This window comes from Protopterus annectens, chromosome 7.part0 (assembly GCF_019279795.1).
Source record: "Protopterus annectens isolate FY-2018-M chromosome 7.part0, PAN1.0, whole genome shotgun sequence".
NCBI lineage: Eukaryota > Metazoa > Chordata > Ceratodontiformes > Protopteridae > Protopterus > Protopterus annectens.
Window position 1 is genome coordinate 1,978,228,810 of NC_056739.1, and position 27,109 is coordinate 1,978,255,918.

At 40.0% G+C, this 27,109-nt stretch overlaps 1 protein-coding gene across 2 annotated transcripts in view; it reads right to left on the reverse strand.

The window, feature by feature from the left end:
• The window catches only part of ADAMTS17 (ADAM metallopeptidase with thrombospondin type 1 motif 17), a 3,302,852-nt gene that overhangs the window by 1,426,772 nt on the left and 1,848,971 nt on the right, over positions 1-27,109 (reverse strand). For both annotated transcript variants that reach the window (XM_044078403.1, XM_044078402.1), the window contains exon 11: positions 17,467-17,568. In XM_044078403.1, the coding sequence (XP_043934338.1) occupies positions 17,467-17,568 (102 nt within the window). The remainder of the gene's footprint in view (positions 1-17,466; positions 17,569-27,109) is intronic.

A 27,109-nucleotide genomic window follows, 5' to 3' on the forward strand; every position in this document is an offset into this window, starting at 1 on the left:
TTTTTAATGGGTAATAATTTCTGTAGGTACCCCAGCTGGACAGGGCAGCTACTGCAACCAATTACTTTTGCTCGTTCTGTACTTGATTTAAGAAAGGGTAAACGTGCAAGTTCTTGGCATGCAATATTACTAACAACTTTAGCTCTGCACTAAAGAAACCCTTAAATGAATCAGAAGGTTCAGTCACTCAACATAGACAGCTTGTTCTGGGTCAAAGCCTCATGCTATTGCTTTGTGAATTACTATTAGCTTTTGTAGGTCTTAGTTCCAAATGTCCTTGCAGCTAAGGACTACATTTTAAGAATGCCTCTACATGTCTACATACAATATTTTCAAAGCTGTTAACTCCAACAGACATGAGAACATTTCTCCATCCCTGAAAGATTTTTTTCATATGGTATTTGGATCGGAATTATTCCACTCAAATCACTTTCAGAACAGCCCACTTGGATGAATCTAGTTACAAGAATCAAAACTTGTCAAAAAGTATTTTATCCTTTGAAATCACAAAACCTCGGGTTACATTATGTGACATTTTAAGAGTGCTAGTTCACATAACCTGGTTTATCTATTATGGCTGCACTAAAAAGTGACTTAATCAGACAACCTATTATCATTGGATTTTCCAAACTCAAACTCAGAATGTAAAAATGCAGCTAAAAAATATATGTTTTGTTGAGTCTACATTTATTTTTCCTTTTCAGATATGCATTGTTTACAGTTATTAATTATCTAGATTATTGTAGTATTATTTAAAAAATATATATTGTACTATTTTAAAAAATTAATAAACAAATAAAATTTAAAGCAAAATAAATAATAGCTATATATATTTTATACACACACACACACACACACACACACACACACACACACACACACACACACACACACACACACACACACAAAATGTAGCTGAAACTACAGTTGTGTAAGATGAACTTGCCATAACTGTAGATGTTTGAGTGATCACTGCTGCAGTAGCTTTAGCTATATGGGCTATATCCTGCCAGGGATGTAATACCCAGCCAGTTTCCAAAGTTTCATGGCACCCTCCATGCACCCAAACTGTCAAGCAGCTCAAGCTGAGCTAACTAAATGACAAGAATGGGAGCAAAGTCCTTCAAAGCTTTCCTGCTAGCAGAGAGAGGGAGGTTGAACCCTGAAAGGACAATGCTAGGAATAACAAAAAATAACTGTCTACACCTTGAGATAAGAAGCTCACCAAAGAAAACAAGGGGGTGGAGGGAAGGAGCAGCCACTGCCCCTGTGATCATCTGAACATCTACTATTATGGTAAGTTTAGCTTACACAACTGTACAATGTTCTTCATATTGATCACACTGCTGCTGTAGCCTTAACTACATTAGTATATTACCACAGCTAACCATATTTAGGAGGAGAAAGAAAAGCTTCCAGGAGCTCTTGGATAATTGTCCAAGCAATCAAGCTTATACTGCTTTGTAAAAGTATGTACAGTGGACCAAGTAGCAGCTTCTAGAATACTTCTAAAACCAAATCATTTCCAAAAAGACATAGATGAAGCCAATGCCCTAACAGAATGGGCCTTGGTCCTGCCTGGAATAGATTTGTGATGATGAGGATAACAAAAGGTAATAGCCTTAGACAACCATTTGGAAATAGTCTGTTTTGACATAGGTTGTCCCTTCTTACCTTAACAAGAAATAAACACTTGATCCATAGATCTGAAAGATTTAGTTCTATCAAGACAGTACCTGAGTTGACTATGGATATTCAAGGTATGGCATATCCTTTCTCCCTCATTTTTAGGTTCAGGAAAGATTACAGGGAGATGACTAGTTCAACTTAAAGTAAACATAGATAACACTTTAGGCATAAAAACATTATTAGTTCTCAAAGAAACCCTGTGTCTAAGGAAAATGAGGTAGGGTTGACTTACCATAACAGCTTGCAACAAAGATCCCCTTCTAGCAAAGGTCAGAGCAATCAATAAAACTGCTTTCTATGTTAAGAACCTCATGTCAGACAGATTATCTGTTTCAAATGGAGAAAGAGTATTAGCTTCTCTAACACAAAATTAAAATCCCACTGAAGGGCCACTGGATTACCTGGAAGCCTCTTATATAAAACTCTTTCAAAATAATTTTGACATGTGGCTGTTTTGAAAGGGGAGGATCAAGGGCAGACATGTGGAAATGGCTGATAAATGAACTCTGATAGAGGAATTAGAAAGACCATAGGAAAGTAACTTTCACAAATTTTGCAAAACCAGAGAACAAATAGCTCTGAATGGGTGCTGTTTTATCTTATTGGCTGCAACCAGAAACACTTTTCCATTTGCTAATATATGTTTACTAGTTGCAGGCTTTCCTGCCTCCATTACTAAATGCTGCACATCTTCAGATAATAGATGCCTAAAAGGAATTAAGGCCCTATCATCCAGGCAGTCAGTTGAAGATGACTTGTATCAGGGTGTATTAACCCCTGTTCTTGTGTGAATACATCCATTCTATGAGAAAATTGTAGGAATTGTCCCTGGTCATTTCCAAAAGAAGGGGGAACTATGTTTGCCTAGCCCAGAAGGCAGTCACCAAAGTGAGCTTGGGAGATTCCTTCTGAATCTTCAGACGTACCCTGGATATTAGTGAAAAAGGGTGAAAGGCATAGATTTGCATTCCTGTCCAAGGAAAAGAAACAGGCCTTCTTGCATGGAGTACTGTCACAGAATTGTGTCAGTTGATTTTTCAGACAGGAAGCAAAGATGTCCCCTTGAGGAACTCCCCACAGATGGATCAAAGCTTGGAAGACCCTCTGATTAAGTTTCCATTCATCAGGGTCTGGCCTGATCCTGCTCAGCTTGTCTGTAACACAGTTATGCTCTGGCAGACTGCAGCTTGCCTGTAGAGTGAGATTGTGCTGTGAAGCTATAGCCAAAGCTAACATGGCTAGTCTGCAAAGGGGGTCTGATATGATCCCCCCTTGCTTAATGATGTATCACAGGACTGTGGTGTTGTCTGTAACTGCTTGAAGAGGTCAAAGGGACCAAAGGTGGTTCAGAGAGTTGAGTGCATTGATAAGGTCAAGTATCTTCTTGATGTTCATGGGCTTGCATCTGTCCTTGGGGCACCACAACCCCTGCACTTTTATCCCTCCTGAAACTGCTCCCCAAGGAAAGTCCAAAGCATCTGAGGTGACTGAATGCTTTGGAGCAGGGAGGGAGAAGGGGAGACCTGGATTTAAAGATATCTGATGTTTCTGTGATGCCCTTGCAATGGCCCAGTAATCAAGGTGCCTTAATCCACACCACTGGCAACAGTGGGGGGTGTACACAATGGGAGGGTGACAAGTACGCACACAGTAAAGTGCAATTTCTCTTAAGAGCACACAGAGACCACAGTCAGTTTGGGGCTGGGGTCTGCCTCTTTCCCCAGATTCCCAATACGACTCCCCATTGGGACAGCTATAGAGTTGAGACCTTAGCCAGGGTTCCAAGCAAAGTCCTCTAACACTCTTTTTGTCCAACCAGTGCTTTGTGTCCCTGCCTAAGTAGCTGACACAGACACACTTTGAGATTTGTTTTATACACACACACACCTGGGGAAGGCTGGCACTTTACTAGCTATGCCCCCTTCTGCCCAGACTATAAGGTAGCTATCACTGCCACCAGAAATCCTACTTATCAGCTACTATAAGGCCCTTACAAAGGGTGTCCAATCCTACTGTGTAATGTTGCTATTAATCCAAAAGGTAGTATGACCAAGAAAGGCTATTGGAGTGGCCTGTACAGTGTCAACACATAGATATGCAAGTACTGTAAGAGCTTAGATATGTCTCACAAATATCAGCCACAAAGATAGGTTTAAATATATTTAATAATAAATACTAAAAGAACAAGACAATACTCAGTACACAAACACAGTTACTTCAGAGTAAAAATCACAGGAAATAATTTAAAACAACATTGCAGGACAGTCTCAAATACAGAAGACATCTAAACTAATCATTACTATATTCCTATCTATATCTTAAAGAGATACTATGCCCTAAATCTTACTTACAGCAAGGCAAGTGCAGATGTTGATGACAAGTGGAGGTTCTTGCTAGGTACAATACAAAATACAAAATGCCCAGTCTCTCTCTGACAAGAGTTCTTAAATTAATATCAAATATTACTGCTGGTTTAGCTTGGATGACTTTACTTTTTCTCACCTGACTTCAGTTCCCAGGCTAAACATAAACTAACAGAATTTTGTGTGAAAAATAAATATCTCTCAGATGTTTTTAGATCTTGGAAGTCGTAAAACAGTAAAACACTTTACATTTTAAACCTAGTAATTACTTCTCTTTCAAGACAATACAAAAGGTTCTAGCTCTAGACATTGTGTCTGCTACACTGAAACTGAAAGAGAACTTTTATAGCACAATCATAAAGCAATTCAATTTTAACTTATTTTCTTGAAGTTTTGCAAGTTAATCCTTATATGTTCTAGTTTCTACTGCTCACAGGTCCTGCAGTACCTTGTTACATGTCTGGAAATCACAGGCCAATAAAAGTTCTGAATAATACATCTCTTTGTATGTTTTCTGCCCATATGACCTGCAAAGGGAACATCCTGGGCTGTGGCTAGAAGTGCCAGATGGTAGGTTCTGGGCACTACCAACTGCTGTATTCTCTCATCATCTAGCACTCCCTCAGGGGACCACTCTCTATACAGTAACCCTCTGCCCCAGTATACAGATCCCCCTTCCCTTGAGAATCAGGTGCCTCACTAGCTACCTGCCTCAGACCTTGTAATGTAGGGTCTGAGAGCTGAGCCTATCTCAACTCATTCTTTGTAAGCCTTTCCAGCTCCCCTTCCACAGGAAGTCTGGTATCCTCTGACAGTGGTACATCACTGTCAACCTGGGTACTACTACTACTCACCTCTGCCCTTGCAGTCACTCTGTCTAAGGGAACATCAGTACCCACAAGCAGCTGTGGGTCACTTTCAGTCTCACTGCTACAGGGTAGCTCCCTCCCTGAAGTAACCACCTCAACAGTCCTGGCTGCAAGTGTGTGGTCTGTCTGGGTCTCCCCCAGGCTACCGGACCCACATGCTTGTCTCCAAGCCTGACTGCGTGTAACTGCATGAACACATGGTACTGAATTATCAAAATCATTCCTTATCAGGACATCTGTAGGGGTATCTTCAAACACACCTACTTGCTGTCTTCCTTTTCTACCCTCCCAGTCAAGGTGAACCCTAGATAAAGTAATTTGGAATGGGGACTCTCCTAAAGCTTTGACTGGAGTAGACTGCCCAAGCAAGTAGTGCTCCTCCTTAACCATTGCAGGCTTCACAATGGTTAGGTCAGAGGCTGTGTCTCTCTTAGAAGTTGCTTCTTTTCCATCTATTAAGATAGGATATAACCTCTTGTGGTAGTTTGGTACCCTTGTTGTCTTGAGACAACTTACTGCTGGCATTCTGTCATTCCCACTTACTGGCTCTCCCACCTTTTGTTCCCCACTTTGCCTCCATGGACATCTATATGCTGCACTGCCCCACTGGTTGCATTTAAAACATTTAACCCTTGGTCCTGTATGTGTACCTGGACTAGTGGCTTCCCCTGCTACTGGCAGACTCTGTTGGGGCAGTCCGGGCTGCCCAACATGGGTTCCTTTAGACCCATGAGCAGCACTGGGTGTCCCTTTCCTGGGCAGTGATACCTTGCTTGGTAGGTATAGGTCTTCCTTCTTCCCCAACTCATCTGCATTACTGCATTGTTTATCAGCTAACCAGAGTCTCGTGTCCTCAAGCAAAGTGCTAAGGGCTTGTTCCCTCACCATAAAGTCTACCAGCCCTTTAAAAGTGGTTACGTGACATCCGTTCACCCACCTATGAAACTAACTGCTTAGTTCAGCAATATATTTACACACACTTTCATCTGCCTTGCGTCTATGCTCACAAAACCTTTACCTATAAGCTTCAGGTGTTGACTTAAAGCATTCTAAAAGACAGTTTATTAGAATATTATAATTTAAGCAATCAGTATCAGACAATTTAGAAATAGCAGTTACAGCTTTACCATGGAGTAAGGGAGCCAGGAACTGTACCCAGAGCCCTTGGTCAGCATTATGCTGTTTACATACCCTTTCAAACATATGACTGAAACTATCAAAATTATCCCCTGTGTAAATTGTGGAAGAAATCTACTGACCTTTGTTGCTTCTGGGTTCAGCTACTCCCTTCCCCATTACCTCCATGACTCTGGCAAAGAGTCAGCATCTACTTTTTATGTTGCATCTGCTTCTACCTCTCCTCAGCCTCTAGACATCGCAGTTTGTCATTTTCCACAGCCTCTAGATTTCTCAGTTTTTCATTTTCCTCAGCCTCAAGTATTGCTCAGGCTCTGGATTGCATTGCATAAGAGACTCCCCAGACTCTGGAACAGATTGCCCATACATGTCAAGCAGAGTGCCTCTTTGGACCTCTTCAAGAGGAACCTTGACGATTGGATGGGAGAAAGGAAATTCACCCCAGGGATCACGTCAGTCGCCCTGCTAGACAGGGGTCCAGGAAAATAAATAATGTGGGAAGAAATAGCCAGGGAATTGTTATGGCTAGGCTTGTATAGGCCCTAGGGCTGATAGCCTAGTACCGACCTAAGAACCTATGAACCTATGAAATTCCTTAAGATTCCAAGAGCAGGATAAGTTATTTCTTACACTTTTTTCACTGAACTGCACTTCTGAAATGCTTATAATTGTGCTATACAGTTGATCTACCACATTGTGCACTGTTATAAATCTTTTTTATTGTTTCACTGCATTTATTACTGTTTTATACTGTTTTAACATTACTTAACTGTAAACTGCTTTTCATACTGAGAGTTGAATTTTCTGTTTGTGAGTGCTCTATCCAAGCTTTTCTGTGCATTTTTGATGGTCTGTTTACAGTTAAAATCATTCTCGAGTCTGCTCCTTGATCTGTTTAAAACTTTCATTTAGTGGCTACAGCTAGGAACTGTAATAGTGTGCATTACTATAATTGCATTTTTTATTTAATTACTAAATTGTAAACTGCTTTTTCATACTGAGACTTGTATTTTCTCTTTGTGGGTGTTCTTTCTATGCTTTTAAAGTGAGATTTCTGTGTTCTGCTCACATGGCATAATCTTGATAGAGGCCTGTTGTCTAGGCTCATAGTTTTGTTTGAGTTTCCTGTGTTTCTGGCAGCCATTTTCTGCTGATTGTCTTCATTATTATTGAGAGTAACAGGGCCTCCTGACCTTCTGTAGTACGAGTGATTGGGTAATAGCAGGGGCTGAGTAGTAATCTGATCTTTCAACTCTTCCATTCTTAATGTTATATAAACCCTGTGTCTTATAAAGGTTCTGCTTGTATTGCTCAGGCTCTGGATTGCATTGCATAAGTGGAAATTCCTTAAGATTCTAAGAGCAGGATAAGTTATTTCTTACACTTTTTTCACTGAACTGCACTTCTGAAATGCTGATAATTGTGCTATACAGTTGATCTACTACATTTTGCACTGTTATAAAGCTTTTTGTATTGTTGCACTGCATTTATGTACTGCTTTATACTGTTTTAACATTACTTAACTGTAAACTGCTTTTTCATACTGAGTTGTATTTTCTGTTTGTGAGTGCTCTATCTGAGCTTTTCTATGCATTTTTGATTGTCTGTTTACAGTTAAAAGCATTCTCGAGTCTGCTCCTTGATCTGTTTAAAACTTTCATTTAGTGGCTACAGCTAGGAACTGTAATCTTATACTTGGTGGCTTTGCAGTTGCCTGCCCATACTGTATATTTGATCTGTGACACTCCTCCCAATCTAGTGTCATTAGTTCACTCAATCTAATAGAGAACATTTGTGAAGGCCAACCCACTCAGATTCTTAACGTTGAATTAACGTCTGTTCCAGCTTTGTCCATTTCCACTTTACTGGAAAAAAAATCTAAGCTTGCTTTCCCCCTTTCCTGTGGCAGGTCTTGTCCAGATATGGATTTGCTGTGTCCAGGACTGTTTGTGAGCTCCTAAGATCTCCCCCCACTTAACTGGAGTTAAACTATTCCTGGCGCTATAAAGTCTGTTCTTCAAAATTTCCCTTGCAACTAGCCAGCTTTTTAGTTTTAGCACTCATCTGTTTCTTTGAGCTCAGCACTTGTTCATAACTCATTGTAAGCACTAAATAAGTTACAAATTGCTACAGCACTCAACTTTCCTCACTTGTCTAGAGAAAAACAGTTTTTAGTACTTAATAAATAAGCACCTATTCAGGCATGTCTAAAGGTCAGCTCCCGGTGTTCTCTCCTGTCTACCTGATGAATCTGTGCATCTTGGGACAATGCAACAATTGCCTCATGTACACAGACAACCCTCTCCTCCTACCACCCTACACTACAACCTGTGAGAGATGCACTTATATAGCCAAATTGGAAGCAAAGCTCTCTCACCAAAGATTGGCCTAGACAGTCAAGAGGAGAAGGTAAACACTAGCAGCTCACCACACTCATCACATAGTCCCTCAAAACCTACATCACCAAAACACACACACAGAAGCACAAAACACACACTTACATTCGCGGAGGCTCTCAGTACAAATCTGCCCAAACAACAGAGACCTCAAAAGCAGAAATGCAAGCAACCTCCACCCCCCCAACACAACCCAAATGACACATAGCCCACATACTCAGTGTGCCACTCAACTACAGCCTATAAGGCATAACGTACCCAACACTCTAGTCATAGGTGACTCTATAGTCAGGCACACTGATGTTCTACTCACCAGGCTAAACAAAGAAAAAGTTACATGTCAGCTGTCTGTCAGGTGCTAGGATCCGCCATATAACACACACACTCAGGTCACTCCACAACAAGTACAAATATGACTGTCATTGTCCATGTTGGTGTGAATGACCTGAGACGTACCTCCCTGGACTACAAGAAAAGAGACATGGAGGAGCTCTCCGATCTTGTAGCCCAGGCCAGTATGACCCTAGCCCTGAGTAGCATCCTGCCATCACCCAGAATGACACCACAGTACAAGGACAAAATGATTGACTTTAACAATTGGCTAAGCTTCTGATGTCATTCTAAGGGAATCCAGTATCTGTCTGCCTGGGATGACATGATCGACAGACCACACTGCTTTGCCAGAGATGGCCTGCACCTGTCACCCTTGGGATTCCGGATACTGGCAAAGGCTCTTGCCACCCCTATAGTGCCTTTTTTAGGCATGGTTCAAATGACAAATTCACCACTGTAACAGGTACAAGTAAGCAAAATCTGAGGGTAACGCTACTCAATGCTAGAAGTCTAAACCTCAAAATGCACTCACTCGAGGCACTCTTTAAAATGGAGAACACTGACATCTGTGCAGTGACAGAGACATGGTTCAAAGCTCCAGAAAGCATCCCTGCATTACCAGGCTATAATTCATACCACACCTTTCGGCCACCAAACCCAGACCGAAACACTAAAGGTGGAGGCGTGTTCATATTCATTAAGGATATCCACACCTCCAAGCTAGTTGCTCAGCATAATGCATCCGAGATTATCTAAGTTCAACTAACTCTGGGCAAAACCGCAATCCAGATTGTAGCTTGCTACAGACCCCCCACCATGCCCCAGGATTCCCACTCCTCTTTTCTTGATACACTGGAAAATATTAAGGTACAGCCCAACACTCTAATAATGGGTGATTTCAACTACCCTACCATTAACTGGGAAAACTACTCATGTACCAACTCTTTTGCTCAACGTTTTCTGGAAATCATCAATTCCAATGCCTTGGATCAACTTATCCACACCTCCACCAGGGGCAGCAATATCCTAGACCTGGTCATCACCAGCATAGGTGACCGGTGTTCCACACCAGAGGTCAGCTCCTCGTTGGTTAGATCCGACCACAAGCTAATCACCCTAGACATCCACATCCCGCTCCCACCCCCTATTAGGAAAACAACCGTATAAATATTCTCCAAAGCCAACTTCAAGCTTCTTAAGACAGAAGTGGCAAACTTCACGACACCCATGCAGATGGACAATAGAGGTACGACTGCTGAATCCGACACAAATGCACTTTATAAGCACTTACACAAGTGCATGTATTGTGCTATCCCTAACAGAACCAAGATGCTATCCTCCAAAAAAAGGAAGCCAGTCTGGTGGTCTTCTGCCATAAACACACTCTACAACAGAAGAAAGAAACTGTTGCAAAAAAGAGTAAAATCCCATGATTGGAGGAACTCCCTGGTCAGCCTCAGTAAGAAGCTGAGATCCCTCATAAAATCCTCCAAAGCTAGTTATGAAAACAAACTTGCCACTGATTCTAAAGACAACCACAAAGCATTCTATAGCTATGTCAAGAATCTCAATGGCAACACTCAGATCTGCTCTGAGTTACAGCACAATGACACTAAATATACAGAACCAACTGATATTGCCAACATCCTGGCAGATAGGTTCAGTGCTAACTTTACCCCCCCTCTCACCCCCTAAAGGGCCCATCTTTATACCGGAAGAATGCAAAATTCCTGTAATCACCTCACTCTCCAAAGCCAAGAACACAGCATCCATGGGACCTGACAACATCCCAGGCTGCCTTCTACATGAACTACAGAATGAACTGGCACCCCACCTAAGTACCATGTTCAATCATAGCCTCACCTCAGGCTTTGTGCCCATTGAATGGGGCACCATGAAAGTTATGCCACTCCACAAAGGGGGGCCACAACAGACCCCGGGAACTGCCGCTCCATTAGCCTGACAAGCCTCGTCTGCAAGGCCATGGAACGTATCATCATGGAACTCAAACAAAGACACTGGAGATCTCCAAACTCTGGACCCCACACAGTTTGGGTTTGTAAAAGGCAGATCATGTCTCCTAAACCTGATAGACTTCTTTGAAGTAGTCACCAAAGCCATAGATGAGGATAAGGTGGTTCACACAGCCTATCTAGATCTCGCCAAGGTGTTCAACACCATCCCCCACTCTGGAATTATAGATAAACTCACTAAACTATGTATAAATCCCTATGTCACAAGATGGGTTGACAACTGGCTTACTGACAGAACCCACACTGTGAAAGTAGCAGACTCCAAATCAGACTTCAGACCAGTGACAAGTGGAGTACCACAGGGTTCAGTCCTGGGTCCTCTCCTGTTTGGTATCTACTTCTCTGAAGTACAGGCTAACACAGAAAGTCTTTGGCTAACTAAATTTGCAGATGACTGCAAACTAGGAGCCATAATCGAAACTCCTAATGATGTGGACATCCTACAAAAGGGCCTCACTGAGATAGATGCCTGGTGCCAAAGACATGGTCTCAAGCTCAATGCCAAAAAGTGCATTGTCATCCCCTTTGGTAAAAACTCTGTATCCATGAACTACCACATATGCGGTAGTCTACTTAACACCAAAAGTGTGATAAGAGATCTTGAGACACAGGTGTACAGTAGTCTCTCCTTTGATAATCACATCGCCACAGTGATCAGGAAATCCTTCTATGTGGCACACCTCATCACAAACGGTTTCTCATCCAGAAAAAAAGAGGTCATTGTTCCTCTCTACTCATCACTCATTAGACCCATTATAGAGTACAATGCCCCTTTTGGTATGTACTCACAAGACAGCTACAACAACAGGTAAGGCCACAAAAATACCTCACAAAGAGGATTACTGGCCTCAAACAGATGCCTTAGACAGACCGTCTCAAACAATTCCAGCTTTACTCCGCCGCATATCACTTATTCAGAGGTGATCTCTGCCTAACATACAAAGCTATGTCAAACCAAGAGCAGTTGGACATGCTCCACTTAAAGAAATCCCAATCCCTCCGAGCTACATGCTCTAGGGACCTAAACCTTGTCACCGCAATAAACAGAACATGCTGGAGGGATAGATTCCTGTCCCAGAGACCTCCCATACTCTGGAACAGACTACCTATATATGTCAAACAAAGCTCCTCATTAGCACTCTTCAAGAAAAATCTTGATGATTGGATGGGTAATAGGAAATTCACCCCAGGGATCACTTCTGTGGTTTTGCTTGACAGGGGCACAAGAAAATAATTTTCTTGGGTGGAGAAAGCCAGAGTACCTTTTTGGCTAGGCTTGTATAGGCCCTAGGGCCAATAGCCTAGTACCTACCTATGAACCTATGAACCTATAAGATGTCTCAGTTTCTCATTTTCCTCAGCCCATAGATGTCTCTATCTCTCTGCTGCTTTTATTTCCAAATGCTTGGCCTCCAGCTCAAGTCTCTAACTCCAGACAGATTTTTAAGTCCTCTGTGGAAAGGTTGAGCTATTTTCTGAGGGTTGTACATCTCCAAGGCCAGCCTGGTTGTTTTCCTGATCACTGGTCTGCGAAACAGCTGTGCCCACAGCTAAAATAATTTCTTCCTTAGTCAGGTTGGCATGCACCAGCCCTTTAGCCAGGCACATCTCAGCCGACTGCCTCTTTGTCTGCTTACCATACTCCTCTGCTGACATGCTTGCCTGCCCTCCCTGACTAACTAAGCTAACAAAAAAAAAAAAAAAACAGTTGTGATGTAAAACTCTGAATGTTCACTGTGTGGCTGATTGAGCATGGAAACACCTTCAGTGACCACTATACACAGGCTACAGGAATTCAATATCCACACCACTACAAGCCAATTAATATGGGATGTGGCTATCCCACCTCTGCCAACCAATTAATATGGTAAGCCCCTGCACAGGCCCAGTAATCGAGGAGCCACAATCCTCACCACTGGCAACAGTAGGCAACGTGCACAATGGGAGGATGACAAGTACACACACAGTAAAGTGCAATTTCCCTTAAGAGCACTCAGAGACCACAGTCAGTCTGAAGGTGTTTTTTGCCTCTTTCCCCAGATCCCCAGTAAGACTTCCCACTGGCACTGCTATAGAGTTCAGACCTTAGCAGCCAGGGTTCCAAGCAAAGCCCTCTAACACTCACTCTGTCCAACCAGTGATTCATTTCCCTGCCCACGCAGCTGACAAACACACTCTGAGATGTGTTTTACACACACACACACACACACACACACACACACACACACTGGGAAGGCTGGCACAGGTTTAGTGGCTATGCCCTGTTCTTCCCAGACTATAAGGTAGTTATCACTGCCTCCAGAACCCTTACTTATCAGCTACTATAAGGCCCTTACATAGGGTGTCCAGTCCTACTGTGTAATGCTAATATTAATCCAAATGGTAAGTCTGACCAAGCAAAGCTATTGTAGTGCCCTGCACAGTGTCATGAAATAAATATACAAGTACTCTTAAGAGCTTAAATATGTCTCACAAATATCAGCCATAAAGACTGGTTTAAATATATTTAATAATAAATAATAAAAGAACAAGGCAATACTCAGTACACTAACACAGTTGCTTCAGAGTTCAAAATCACATGAAGTATTTTAAAACATCATTGCAGGACAGTCTCAAATAAATACAGAAAACATCTAAGCTAATATTTACTATATTCCCATCTATATCTAAAAAGACACTATGCCCTAAATCTTACTTACTGCAAGGCAAGTGCAGATGGTGATGCTAAGTGGATTTTCTTGCCAGGGCCCTCTGACAGAGTTCTTAAATTAATATCAAATATGAAAGCTGGGTTAGCTTGGATAACATCACTTTTTGTCACCTGACTTCAATTCCCAGGCTAAACATAAACTAACAGAATTTAACATCTGTATGTGAAAAATACATATCTCTCAGATGTTTGCAGATCTTGGAAGTCATAAAACAATAAAACACTTTACATTTTAAATCTAGTAATTACTTCTCTTTCAAGACAATACAAAACTTCTAGCTCTAGACATTGTGTCTGCTACACTGAAACTAAGAGAGAACTTTTATAGCACAATAGTAAAGCAATTCAATTTCAATTTATTTTTTTGAAGTTTTGCAAATTAACCCTTTTATTTTCTAGTTTCTGCTGTTAAAACGTATATTTGCTCAGGTATATACTTTATATACATTTCTGGTCTAAGTCAGCAGGGCATGCTGTGGTGACATTTTAGCTCAATACATAATATACAGTTCTGTATAAATCATATCAATATTTTAAAATGACATAGAATTATTTACAAAATTCCAGATAGCTGGGCTGGCATTATTTCCCTATATCACAGTCTCCACCAAAATATTTATTTTCTGATAAACCCCAGTACTGGGATTTGAAAAGATAAAGGATGCTGTTGCTGGGACCAAAGAGATTTCAGATACCACTGTATTTTTCTCATGTGGAGTCTTGCCAAGGATATCAATGGAATCATAGATGCCATGACACCAAAAATCCTGAGGTATTCCTTGCAGTGACAAAAGTCTGAGTGGAAAACCTTAGAAAGAAATCTAAATAAAGATCTATTTTTCCTGTGAAAGAAAAGCTCTTTGAACAGAGGTGTCTAGTTGACATCCCAGGAACACAATCCTGTATGGAGTGAAGAAAGACGTCTCAATGTTCTCTTGGAATCCCAGTGTTTGCAAGAGATCTCGCACCATAGATAGATTCCTGAGATTTTGCAAAGACAAGCAAGATATCTGAATATGGAAAAATGTGGATACGCTGTAGCCTGCAATGAGATATAATTGGAGCTAAACACTTTGTGAATACTCTTGGTGCAGTGGATAGTCCAAACGGTAAGTCACAGAACTGATAATGCGACCCACAGGTTATGATGATAAGCATATTTTAAGTCTAGTGTTGCCAGGAAACTTGAAAGAGGCGAAAGAAGAAAAAAAGTTGTGAAATGACATAATTTTGAATTTTGGTACTATCACAAACCGGTTTAGGAAATAATGATCCAGAACTGGACTCAAAGCATTTTCTTTATTTGGCACTAGGAACATCTTTTAATAAAACCCCTTCCCCACTTGGGAAGGCGGAACTGGTTCTTTCACTCCTTGGGACAGCATGTGATGAAGAACACATGGAAACAAAAGAGTCTGATATGCAGGATGAGGAATGATACCACTGGAAAGGAGGAATTTCCTCCCACTGCCATCTGTAACCCTGGGGAATGAATATCAGAACCCAGCTGTCTGAAACAATCTGCTGCCAAAGAGAAAAATGGAGATTCAGACATTCAGGAATAGAGAAGTGGCCAGGGTGTGAGGGGTTACAAAGTCTCTTGAATAATCATTCAGAAGTGTTGGAATGTTCTTTTTTAGGAGGTTAGAGACTTCGTTTTGGAACCCCTTGCCACTTATTCTTAAATGTCTGTTTAGCTGAATTCTGTTGAGACTGTTTATTCTGTTTTTACCAAAATTGGATGAGGAGAAACAAATTCCTTGGACAATTTAGGGAAGGAGGGCTGAAAAGTTTAGATATATTCCCTGTATCACCTTGCCTACTTCATGATCATCTCTGCAGCAGAAGGGCCAAATACTATATCTCTATCCAAGGGAGAATTTAAAATCCCATTTTTATATCATCTGGGAGGTTCTGAGAATGCAGCTAAGCAAATCTACTTAAAACAGTACCAGTGGCCATAGCTCTGGAAGAAGTATCAACAGAGTCATATACACACTCTGCAAACAATGAGTAGTGAACTGTCCAACAGAAGAGACTAAGTTATTAAAAACAGATTATCTTCACAATAAAAAGCTGTAGATAAAACACTCTTCAAACTTTCATAATACGTCAGGTCAAACTTTAACATATGAGCCTGACAACCTAAAATTCTGAAAATCAGAACTACAGGATTATGCACTTTTCACATACCTATCTATAATGTTCCCATCCTTGTTAGAAAGAGTAGGATTGGATTTAACTAAGTGATTAGGAGCAGTGAAGTCAACTAAGGCTATAGCTGCTGGGTCAGGCTTGGGAATATTATATAAAAATTTAAAAGACTGAAGAGCCTTAGACATCCTACCTGACAACTGAGGAACTTTATACATCGCATCTGCCTTCTTTGGGACAGCTATCAGACTATCAGAAAAAATGCTGGCTGTAAGACACACATCCTCTGAAGCAGACAGGGGAGAAGGACTAAGTGTAGGTTCCGGAAAATCCTTTTATAGCAACTCATAGTATTCTCTAAGAGACTGAAAACCTCAGTGCTTGCCCAGTAAAAACACTGGCATGTTCTAGAAACAGTATCAGAGAAAGAGAACCCCCCCACAGGCAGAACCAGAAATTGAGCTCTCCTCAGTGTCTGAATCAGAAATCTGAGGACAAAAACTTGAACTGTCCCTGCATCTTCCTATTAATATTCAGAAGCTTGAATCTCTTCAGGAAAATATTAATCCCTCTGTATTTTGCCAGAAACTACTTTACAAGAGGATTGATAGCCTGAATTAAATCCTGAGCCAGACCCAGAAAACTACTCCTATCCAAAAAAATTTGAGGAGAAGTAGATATACTTGCTTGGTTTTCTGTTTATTTTTGACTGGAAAAAAGGGAACATCCATGTTATTAATGGCAGTCATTGTTTCCCTAGGGATGGGCACAGCATTCTTGCACAACAGGGAAACCTTCCCTTTCCCCTCTTCCATGGCCAACAGTATTTCTCCTTTGCCCACTGAGGGGGACCCCAACAGCTGCAGAGGATGTGGCTAATCCCCAGTACATAATGGCTGTAAGTGCTACAACCAAGGGATCTGGGGTAAAAGATGAGTGGTCTGAGGTACAACGTGGCCATAGCATAGTCACCCACCTATGTCTGAAGCAAACTGTTAGCTTGCTGTGCTGGCAAAGGCTGTCTGCATACTTTTTTTTTTCTTTTTTGTAGTTCGAAGAACGACCAACCATGGGCCCAGCAATCTGTTCAATGGTCAAGCTAAAAATGATGCCTCTTTCCCAGGGAAGACAAGCAGCAAATGCTAGTAAAACTACCAGTACACAAAATTTACTTTTTAACAGAGTAAACATGTAAAAAAACACTTTATGGCAGCCCTACAATAGAAAAATAAACACAATTTCTCCACAGAAAATATGTTTTCAGTTACTTTACACTACTTTTAAACTGAGAGAAAAAAAGAGTACTCCATTTGAAAAGATGTTACAGTCTTGACACAGTCCATTAAAACACAACACTCCTAGATTTAAAATAACTTTCATGAAGAGGAAAGCAATAAAAGATCAGTATATATAAGGAAATGGAAGTTTTTTCCCCCAAAGGGGGAAGAAAAGCACAAGCTGACTGTCGATCCTCAAAAGCATCAGAGGATCACACTCTTCAGTGGCTGGAAACTCTGAAGGGCTTTGAACCCAGACTTGTCTTTTAGTCAGTTCAGCTCAAGTTGCTTGACAGTTTGGGTGTGGGAAAGGTACTCTGAAGCTTTCACAGCTGATTGGCTGTTATATTCTTGGCTGTATATAACCCATATACCACTGCAGCAGTGATCAATTTGAAGAACATTTTGCGTTCCAAGGAAAATGAAATCTACTCAAAATAGTAGTGGGCCACTGTCTCTATTCAGAAGTAATGCAATAAAGAAATGTATTAAGAAGTACAAATACCTTGTCTGCTCCGCATTCCGTACCATCCAAGGGAGGGTCCAGCTTTGTTTTACAAGATGTATCCCCTTCCACAAGACACCACAATCCAGCACACATCAGATGCTTTAATGAAAAAAAAAAGGTGGGTTCAGAACTTTTAAAAGGGTTTAATGGTTGCACATAAAGTAAAGTCTTATCTAAAATTAGTGTATACACTCAGGAGAAAAAAATCATATACTATGCAGTCATCAAGAAACATAATTTTCTATATTTCACCACTGTGATCTGCATGGCAGTTATGTACATTTAGTAGAGTATGTTTGTTTATTTAAAAGTACTACTTTATGTCAGTTTTCTTCAGAAAATACCAGGAGTGTCTACAGTGGCACAGGTCTGAACCATCAGCTTACAACCACTACAATAGCATTGATGCTTCACAGTTTTTCTTTCTTTGGTTTACTTTCCAAATGATGTGCATTCTGTTTGGAGTATTCATGTAAACCTGTGGCTAAGAGGGTCTTCACCTGGTGCTTGGGTTTCTTCCCACATCTCACAGTCATGCCAATAGATTAAAATGGCAATCCTTAAACTGCATGTAGGTGTGAGTGCAGCGTATTCCAAAAGATTAAAATAACAATTCCCCAAACTGCATGCAAGTGTGGGTACAGTGTGCATTCTGAGTGTGCCAGTGTGTGTGTGTGTGTGTGTGTGTGTGTGTGTGTGTGTGTGTGCGCGTATATTGTCAGACACTCCAAAGAACTTGAGTCCCACTCAGAACTGATTCCATGCCTTATGCCTGATACCTGTCGAGAATGGTTCTGGCTCCCTCGTTATCCTGGGGAGGATAAACTGGAATCAGAAAACAAACAAAATGTAACAACTCTTTGATGCTACCATTATTATATAACAAAAATGACTTGTTCATAGTCATGCATCCTTTTATCAGTTTGTCTTTATGTCAGTGCATCTGTTAATTTACATATCTGCCATCACCTCTAAAGAAAGCATGTTAAATTAATGTTGTTCATCTTAGCAAATTCAAAAGTAAGGCTGGAGATGGATTGAATGTAGTTTATTTATTCACTGCAATTCATCTTCCCATAGCTTAAATATGTGCAAAAGTCTAATGGCATTGTCAATGATCAAGCTCTGTCCTGCACCCCAAACACTGGGGGTATACATCTCCCATACCCATGTGACTTACACATACAAACAATAAGACTGTATTCCCTTGGAGTAAGGGAAATATTCAGAGACACCCCACAGCATAGACTTAAATATATATTATTTCAATTCAAATGTTTAGGGTTGAATTCCATAAAGTTCAGGGTAGGGCTGTAGAGGGCCTACACCATCTTGCAGGGTTACCCCAAACCTAAATCCCAGCTCTCCATCCTGATATCGCATCATGCAGGTCAAACTACCTAACATTAAGACAATGCCACAAGTCTACAGAACACATTACACTAATACAGATAATAAGATTATTAAAGAGTCTACTTAAATTAATTACATATTACAAGTCCAATCCAATGGCTGTCAAGCTTGCTGTATAACTTCTGAAATTTCCTGCAGTCAGCCATCCCCACATCATCATCTGCATGCCAGGCATAAAAATGAATCCATTACAAAGAAATATCTGTTATGCATGGTTGGTTACGTCCACAAATATAATGGTGGATTAGTGTAAGGTTGTACTATGTGAATGCAGTTTAACTTTTTAAAATAAAACTCACAAACTCACAACAGTGAGATAAGGTCTTCCCCATCTAGACTTAACATTATGTGTGCTTTGGTACACCACTACCTGTATTTTAGAAGTGGTACTGTGAATTTACATTGCAACCTAGATAATGTCTGCAGGTCCAGTTCTGACATATGCCACAAAGGCTTACTGAGCTTAACAGGTAACTCTTTTACTTAAAAGTTTTACAATGGTGTTCCAGCATCAATGTAAAAATTCTAAGTAATGTGGCATAGTGGTCCCGATTCCTCTTTTAAAATTTGGCATAGGGATCTGATATTGGAGCCAACTAAGTCATACCACTCCTTCCTTCGTCCACGCCAGCTCCAAAGTGGACCCTTCCTATGCCACTACTATGACAAATGGATTTGGGAATCCCAGAGGCACTTTTTATAGATTCAAGTGTGGAGTTAATAACTGGGGAAGCATGCTACACCATATATAACTCTTTCTGGAATACCACAGTTGTTCCACTTTTCTGAATATCATAATGGGAGCCATGAATGGATGTATTTTTTAAGTGCAGGATTCATCTATCCATTTCCTCTCTGAAGAACATTCACTCTCTTTATTCTCTTGACCTTTCCTGCCATTACAGTTAGTCCATTGACTGTTGTTATTTCAAAGCAGTAATTACGAGTAAGGTGCATGGCACAGTTCCAAACTAGCACAGACATTCTGAAATAATATTAACAACGCATGGCTGTGCTGTGTAACATGCCTGAGAAAAGTAAGAAGTGAGCATTACTTACAGTTTTTATTTTCTTATGTGATCATTTGGTATAATTATCCTTACACAGACTTCTAACATTTCTTGCCCACACTGTTTCCAAGTATTTCATCTTTGATATTTGATACAGTCTACTTCATTGTACATTTCAGTTTTGTGATACTATCTTCATTCTCTTCATTTTGTTTTCGATTCATGTTGATTGCATACGCATGCCACCCATCAGCCACCGCATGACCTACTGAACTATTAGTGTCCCATAGCATGGAATTTGCTATGAGATGATTTTTTAAACCCACTACATATTTCTCATGACACCCCTATGGATTGATGTGTAACTGGTAAGCAACTGGGGGAATGTCATTCATTGTCAAATGTGACATAACCAGTCAAGGATGCCTTGCCCCACGGAATCCACCACCTCTTGTGAACTATTAGGGATTCTACCACTGGAGCAAGAACTTAGACATGTGCACTAACACCTCCCCAGAAGCAAGCCAGTTAAACCACATCATTCCTCCTTTTTACTTGCCAGCTCCAACGTAAACCCAAACTGATATTCAAACACAGGTGGCCTGAGCTGTAGTCAGGGCTTTGCTTGTCCTATATTAACAGAGCTGGATATCCTCCTCTTCCTCTTTATGACATTAAAACATAGCATAGCACATATCGCAATTCCTTATCATCTCTCCTGTCTTAAGGGTTCAGGGACATAGAAATAAAGCTGGAAGCAACGAGGCAGAACTATATTATCAGGGTGGGAGAACATTATTGGGTGAAAGGAAAAGGAAAATGGATGTGGGTGATTTTTGCTATTCATTATAATCTGTTCTACTCCTTATATAAAGATACTCTTTCGACAGAAACTGATGGAAACTGGGAAGATGTGCTACCGTGTCTGATGCAAAGGTATATATTTTCTTGTACTAATCTTTACAGTGAGTTCCTTCACTCATCTTTTATATACATATCCTACAAATTCCCCACAAGTTTTGTTTACCACAATTTTTTTATTCCTGTTTTTTTTTACCTAATTCCCAACTTCCATTTCCATTTATTCTTTTAGTACCATTCTCAACTACATTTCTCTCTCCCATACTGCTTTGCACTATATATCAATTCACAGTCAAACTCTTCTCTAACAGTACCTATCTATTCCACATTGTATCTTCGACTTTCCCAAATAAACCTTCACGTCTACCTATTTTATTTACATCCTCATACTCTAGCCTTTAAACCAATCTATTCCTTACATTCCAGACACCAGGACAACCTAACTTTCCTGCTTCATAGAAAATACTTCTTTCCTATCTACCCTCTTTCATATTTCAGACTCCACCACCACTAAATAACATTCTGCCCTGCAAATTCTTTTTCATTCTTGATCCTTACTTCCCCACTACCTGCCTAAATAACATACAAATTCCTTTACTTAATCATGCTATGCCTCAGCTTATCCTCTGTTCTTCTTGTGATCCTCAGCCATCTCTCATCCTACCATGACCCTATAGTAGCTCTCAACATATATCCAACTCTGTCTCAACTACCCATATTCATACTTCCTACCTACACTCTCCACACATTGCACCAAACCGATTTAATGACACCTCTCACCTTTACTCCAATTATAACACCATATATAGACTGATTACTCCATTTCAACTCAAACCAAAATAAATTAAGTGGAAAAATACTCCCCAAAAAACAAGCATCACTAATTCCCCAATATACTAAAATCCTTCTAGAGGAGACAGTCACCCTAATCTTGGCCTCACCAGTCACAATGAACATTAAGGCACTTCTCTTCCACACATTGCTCTAACCCTATAACAGTCAACACCCAGTTCCTGTAATCTAACTTTTGCTGCTGCAAATGTAAGAAGCATAAGAAATACAAGTGCTGAACTACATATTTTGATTACCCAACATAAGCTTGGTATTCTTGCTGTAACTGAAACTTGGCTTAAACCCAAGATGAATGACTCCGAAATTACACTTCCCAGCTATAATATCACCTATCATTATCTTCTTTCGGCTGTTCCTGTTAAGGGTCACCACAGCGGATCATCTGTCTCCATTTCTTCCTGTCCTCTGCATCTTGCTCTGTCACACCAACCACCTGCATGTCCTCTCTCACCACATCCATAAACCTTATCTTAGGCCTTCCTCTTTTCCTGTTACCTGGTAGCTTCATCCTTAGCATCTTTTTCTCAATATACTCCACATCCTTCCTCAGCACATGTCCAAACCAATGTAATCTTGCCTCTCTGGTTTTGTCTCCAAACCTTCCAACCTGAGCCGACCCTCTAATATACTTATTCCTAATCCTGTCCACCCTCGTCACACCCAGTGCAAATCTTAACATCTTTAACTCTACCACATCCAACTCTAACTCCTGCCTTTTTGTCAATGCCACTGTCTCCAACCCACATAACATAGCGGGTCTCACTACCCTCTTGTAGACCTTCCTTTCACTCTTACTGGTACTCGTCTCTCACAAATCACTCCTGACACTCTTCTCCACCCACTCCATCCTGCCTGTACTCTCTTCTTCACCTCTCTTCCACACTCACCATTACTCTGAACTATTGATCCCAAGTATTTAAACTCATCCACCTTCACCACCTCTTCTCCTTGCATCCTCACCATTCCTCTATCCTCCCTCTCATTCACACACATAAATTCTGTCTTAGTCCTGCTGACCTTCATTCCTCTTCTCTCTATCTCCACCTCTCCAGGGTCTCCTCCACCTGTTCCCTACTCTCACTACAGATCACAATGTCATCTGCAAACATCATAGTCCACGGGGACTCCTGTCTGATCTCGTCTGTCAACCTGTCCATCACCATTGCAAATAAGAAAGGGCTCAGGGCTGATCCTTGATGTAATCTCACCTCCACCTTAAACTGTATAAAGAGGAAGGGTGGTGGTATTGCTTTAATATTTTCAAACAACGACCACATTTCCCCTTACGACAAACCAATACCAAAATTAAGTTCAGCAGAGCTTCTTATTACTTTCTTGAAATTAAACAATTATAAACAAATATGTATTACTGCCCCTTACACCCCTCCTGACGACAATACAACTATACTGGAACATATCCTACATTGGATATCCATAATTCCACAAGAAAAAATACTACTAGGTGATGTAAATGTCTGTTGGCTTGACAAACTCTAATTCCCCTGCATCTAGCATGAACTTATTTGATTTCACATAACTAATTAATAGCTCCACAAATTATAGCAAGACATCCGATTTCCTATTAGACTGAATCTTAGTGTCTAACCCTAGCAAATACACCTCAGGTACAATGTCAGACTGTCTCAGTGATCATCTCCCATTCTATGTCACATATCTACCACTTAAACATCATGCTTATAAAACAACATGCAACCTTTCCAAGTTTAACCCAGAAATATTCATTATTACCCTATCATCCATTAACTGGAACTTCCTAAAATTCTTCCCTTAGCTGATGCTGTAAATTAATTTAATACATCTTTCCTAAATATCCTAAATAGCCTTGCACCTCTTGGAAGGAAGAGACTAAAAACAAATAATGCAATCTGACTATCCAAAAAAGAATAGAATGCTAACGCACGATAGAGAAAAAGTATGGAAAGAATGGAAAAATATAAAATATCACAATATCTTGAAAACGTCACAATGGTTTGCAGTCACACTAAAATGTAAATTAATCAAGACAAAAAATATACTATAACTTTCAGAATAATAGTAAGCACAAGCCTAAAAATTCTGGAAGGCCATTTAAGAAATCCTGCGACCCAGCCTTAAATTCAGCCCTAGCCTCTCTTCTAATAAATCATCACATGAAACCACAATGTGATTCAACTCTTATTTCATCGACAGTATAGCATTTCTTACAAAGGATTCCCTAACATCTAAGCCTAATCCTGCCCAGCAACCATGTATCACCACATCCACTTTTACCTTCAAATCAGTGCCCACATCCTACACAGAAATACTCTTAAACTCAAACAATGCTCAACTTCAGCTGCTGACCTTCCAACTGAGAACTTTAAAATAGCAGCCAGTAGCATTACCTACCATATCTCAATCCTTATAAATAGGTCAGTCCAGGAATCCCACATTCCCTCTCTCTGGAAAAACTCACACATTATCCATTTGAATAAAAGAGGAAATTCAACAGACATTAATAACTTCGGATTATAGCAATCTTATCCACCCCCTCCAAAATACTTGCAAAATGTATTGAAAAACAATTACTAAACTATCTCTTGCAGGTACAACCCCTATCCCCCACACAACATGGATTATGTCCTTTCCATAGTGCTAACACTGCACTTCTATCCTATATAGATACTGTAAATAAAGCTAGAAATAACAGCAAACTAGTCTCTTCCTTATTTCTAGACTTATCTAAAGACTTCACCACAGTTTGTCACAGCAAACTTCTACTTCAAATGTCCTCATTAGGTCTCTCTTTGCCCACCCGTGTATGGTTCAAAAGCTACCCATCCATTGGTATCAGTCAGTAAAACGGTACTCCTCCCTCTCTCCATACCTCCCAGTCACCACCGGTGTGCTACAAGGCTCTATCCTTGGTCATCTCCTCTTTAACACTGTCACCAACACCCTCCATTTATCCACACAACAGGCCTTCCTGTACACAGATGACTCCACACTCATTTACACATCTGACAACATGGCACAAGTCCAAAAAATTTCAGGAAACTTTAAGAGCAAAAGAAACATGGCTTTGTAGCTCACAATTCATGCTCAAACCTAAAAAACCCAAACTGCTGTTTTTTCCCCAATCCCTCTCTCATGAAAAAAACAAAATTTAAAGTACTCTTGATGCTATAACAACTGAAGTCACTTCTCATAGCAAATTATTTGGGCTAATACTGGATGGTAGTCTTAAATTTCATCTTCATATGCAAAACTGCACAAGAAAAACTCATCAAAAACTAGGGATGGTGAATAGTGCCAAAACTTTCTCACCAATGCAACTAAAGCTACACTTGCCACTACTTTTCTCCTCCCCACACTTCTTTGTGATACTCCCATTCTTACCAACCTTCAGGCATCACAAAACTTGAACAATGCTATAATAAAGTTGCTAAATTTGCAGCAAATATCCCTTTCAGAACTCACCACTGTATAGCACTAAAACGCCTAAATTGGTAAGGATCAATTAACATATACACAGTTCTAACCACCTATAAAATTATCCAGAATCCATCAGCTGGTCCAGCACTAGATAACATTCTATACAACTGTTCCAAGTCAGCCATTACAATCCACTAACCAAAAACTCCTGTCTGTCCACAAACCTAACAAATCTGCAGGACATTGCTTGTACTCATACCATGTTTCTAAGGCCTGGAACTACGTATTTCTATCCATCAGGTAAATACCCTCCCTCCTATACTTCAAAACTATTCTGAAAGACTTCCTGGCCAAACGTTGGCTCAGTTCTTGCTCAACACCATGATAAATGATACCATTAAATGTGAGCAAATACCTGTTCATACCATAAATGTTCTAACTCTTCCTTCTGCATTTGCTTCCTTACTTCTATCAATTTGTCTCCCCTGGCCTTCTCTGTAAATACCATAAGCCTGCTTTTCTCTCACTTCATATTGCAGTCTTGTATTATACTAACATACCTTTAATTCCTCTATAAACTGGCTAAAATTTCTCTATTAAATAATTGTCATAACTTGTATCTATTCTTAATCGTTTTTTATATTATGTCTAATCTGGTAAAATTATTTAAACTGTGGTTGTTTTTTTTTTTTTTGTATAATTTTTAAAGACTGTAAAATTATTGTTCTTAAAATGTTTTGTAATACTTTGGAGCTTTTCTAACTGGGCCTCCATTGAAAATGCACTCCTATCCAATTGGACATTCCGGGTATTCAAACATCAATAAATACATTTTTGGTTACTGGCAACCCAAACTAAACATGGTTGATTCTTAATATACTGTTGAAATATATATCATATTAACATAAATATAAAAATTATGTTTATTAAAATTCATTAAGACTCTAATAGTAATTTAAAAGAATAGAAACATGAATGGTTGAGCAAATGAGAAGCTGTAAGTGATGATAAAATTCAAACTATTTTGCTGGCATTTTTGCAGTGTGTATAGCTGTAACTGCTGTTCAAAACATAAAAATGAATTACTTGTCAAAGCATAATTGTATAAACATCTCACTACAGCAGTGCAAAAACATACTTTCTTGGGTACACATTAAGCACTAACAAATACCAAATGAAATGCACACAATTCAACTTTCATAAAATTCAGCATCGTCTTTGTGGAGTTTTAAAGTATGAGCCATTTCATTCTCAAAAGGAATATTTAAAGCGAAAGGCTGGTCTGCAACTAAGCAACCATAATACACACCATATCTCTCAACTGTCCAGATTTTCATAGAACGTACAGAATTTTGCTTCGTATTTTTGATCAGTTCCTCATACAGTTTGTGGTTTTTCTGACAAATTATTGAGGACTGAAGTTAGTAAATAATGACAAACATTTGAGTTTCAAACTTCACACCTCTCGTAAAATATATGTCAATGCAAAACATGATATTCCATCAACTTTCTAAGTTTATAATGACAATATTTAAAAGTTCTCCCTATTTTTTGGCCGTCCCCCCCATTATGTTTGGCTCTGTCCAGAATTCTTGCACTAAGAAGTTGAGAGGTGTGGCACACACAATAGCAATGAAGACATTTGCTGCTGTAACAGGCACAACATCATGACCAGAGCCATTGCTATAACATTAAGTTGTTAGTCAGTGGGTCACTTTCTGAAGTTCTCTTTTCACAGCACTGTCTGCACTTTGGGTCTGTATCTGGTCATTGTGCTTACAGATGTCATGACTGTAAGAATGTAATCACTTGCCTATGCTAAACTTGAGCTAGAGGTGAAACCCAAAGTGGCAGACAAATTCAAATAAAGAATCTCCCTTCAATACTTTTGTCTGTAATGAAATACTGACAACAAGAAGGCATTTTCTTTAATAGAAAACAGAAGGATTCATTTCGAGTCAAAGGTAATTTTGGCAAATGGAAAAAAAAATGTTCACCAAAAACACCTTCAACAAGCAACTAAAGATTTTTTTTTGCAGGGTTGCAAGCCCCCTGTACCATCCATGTGGGGTACCCCCAAATTTATATAT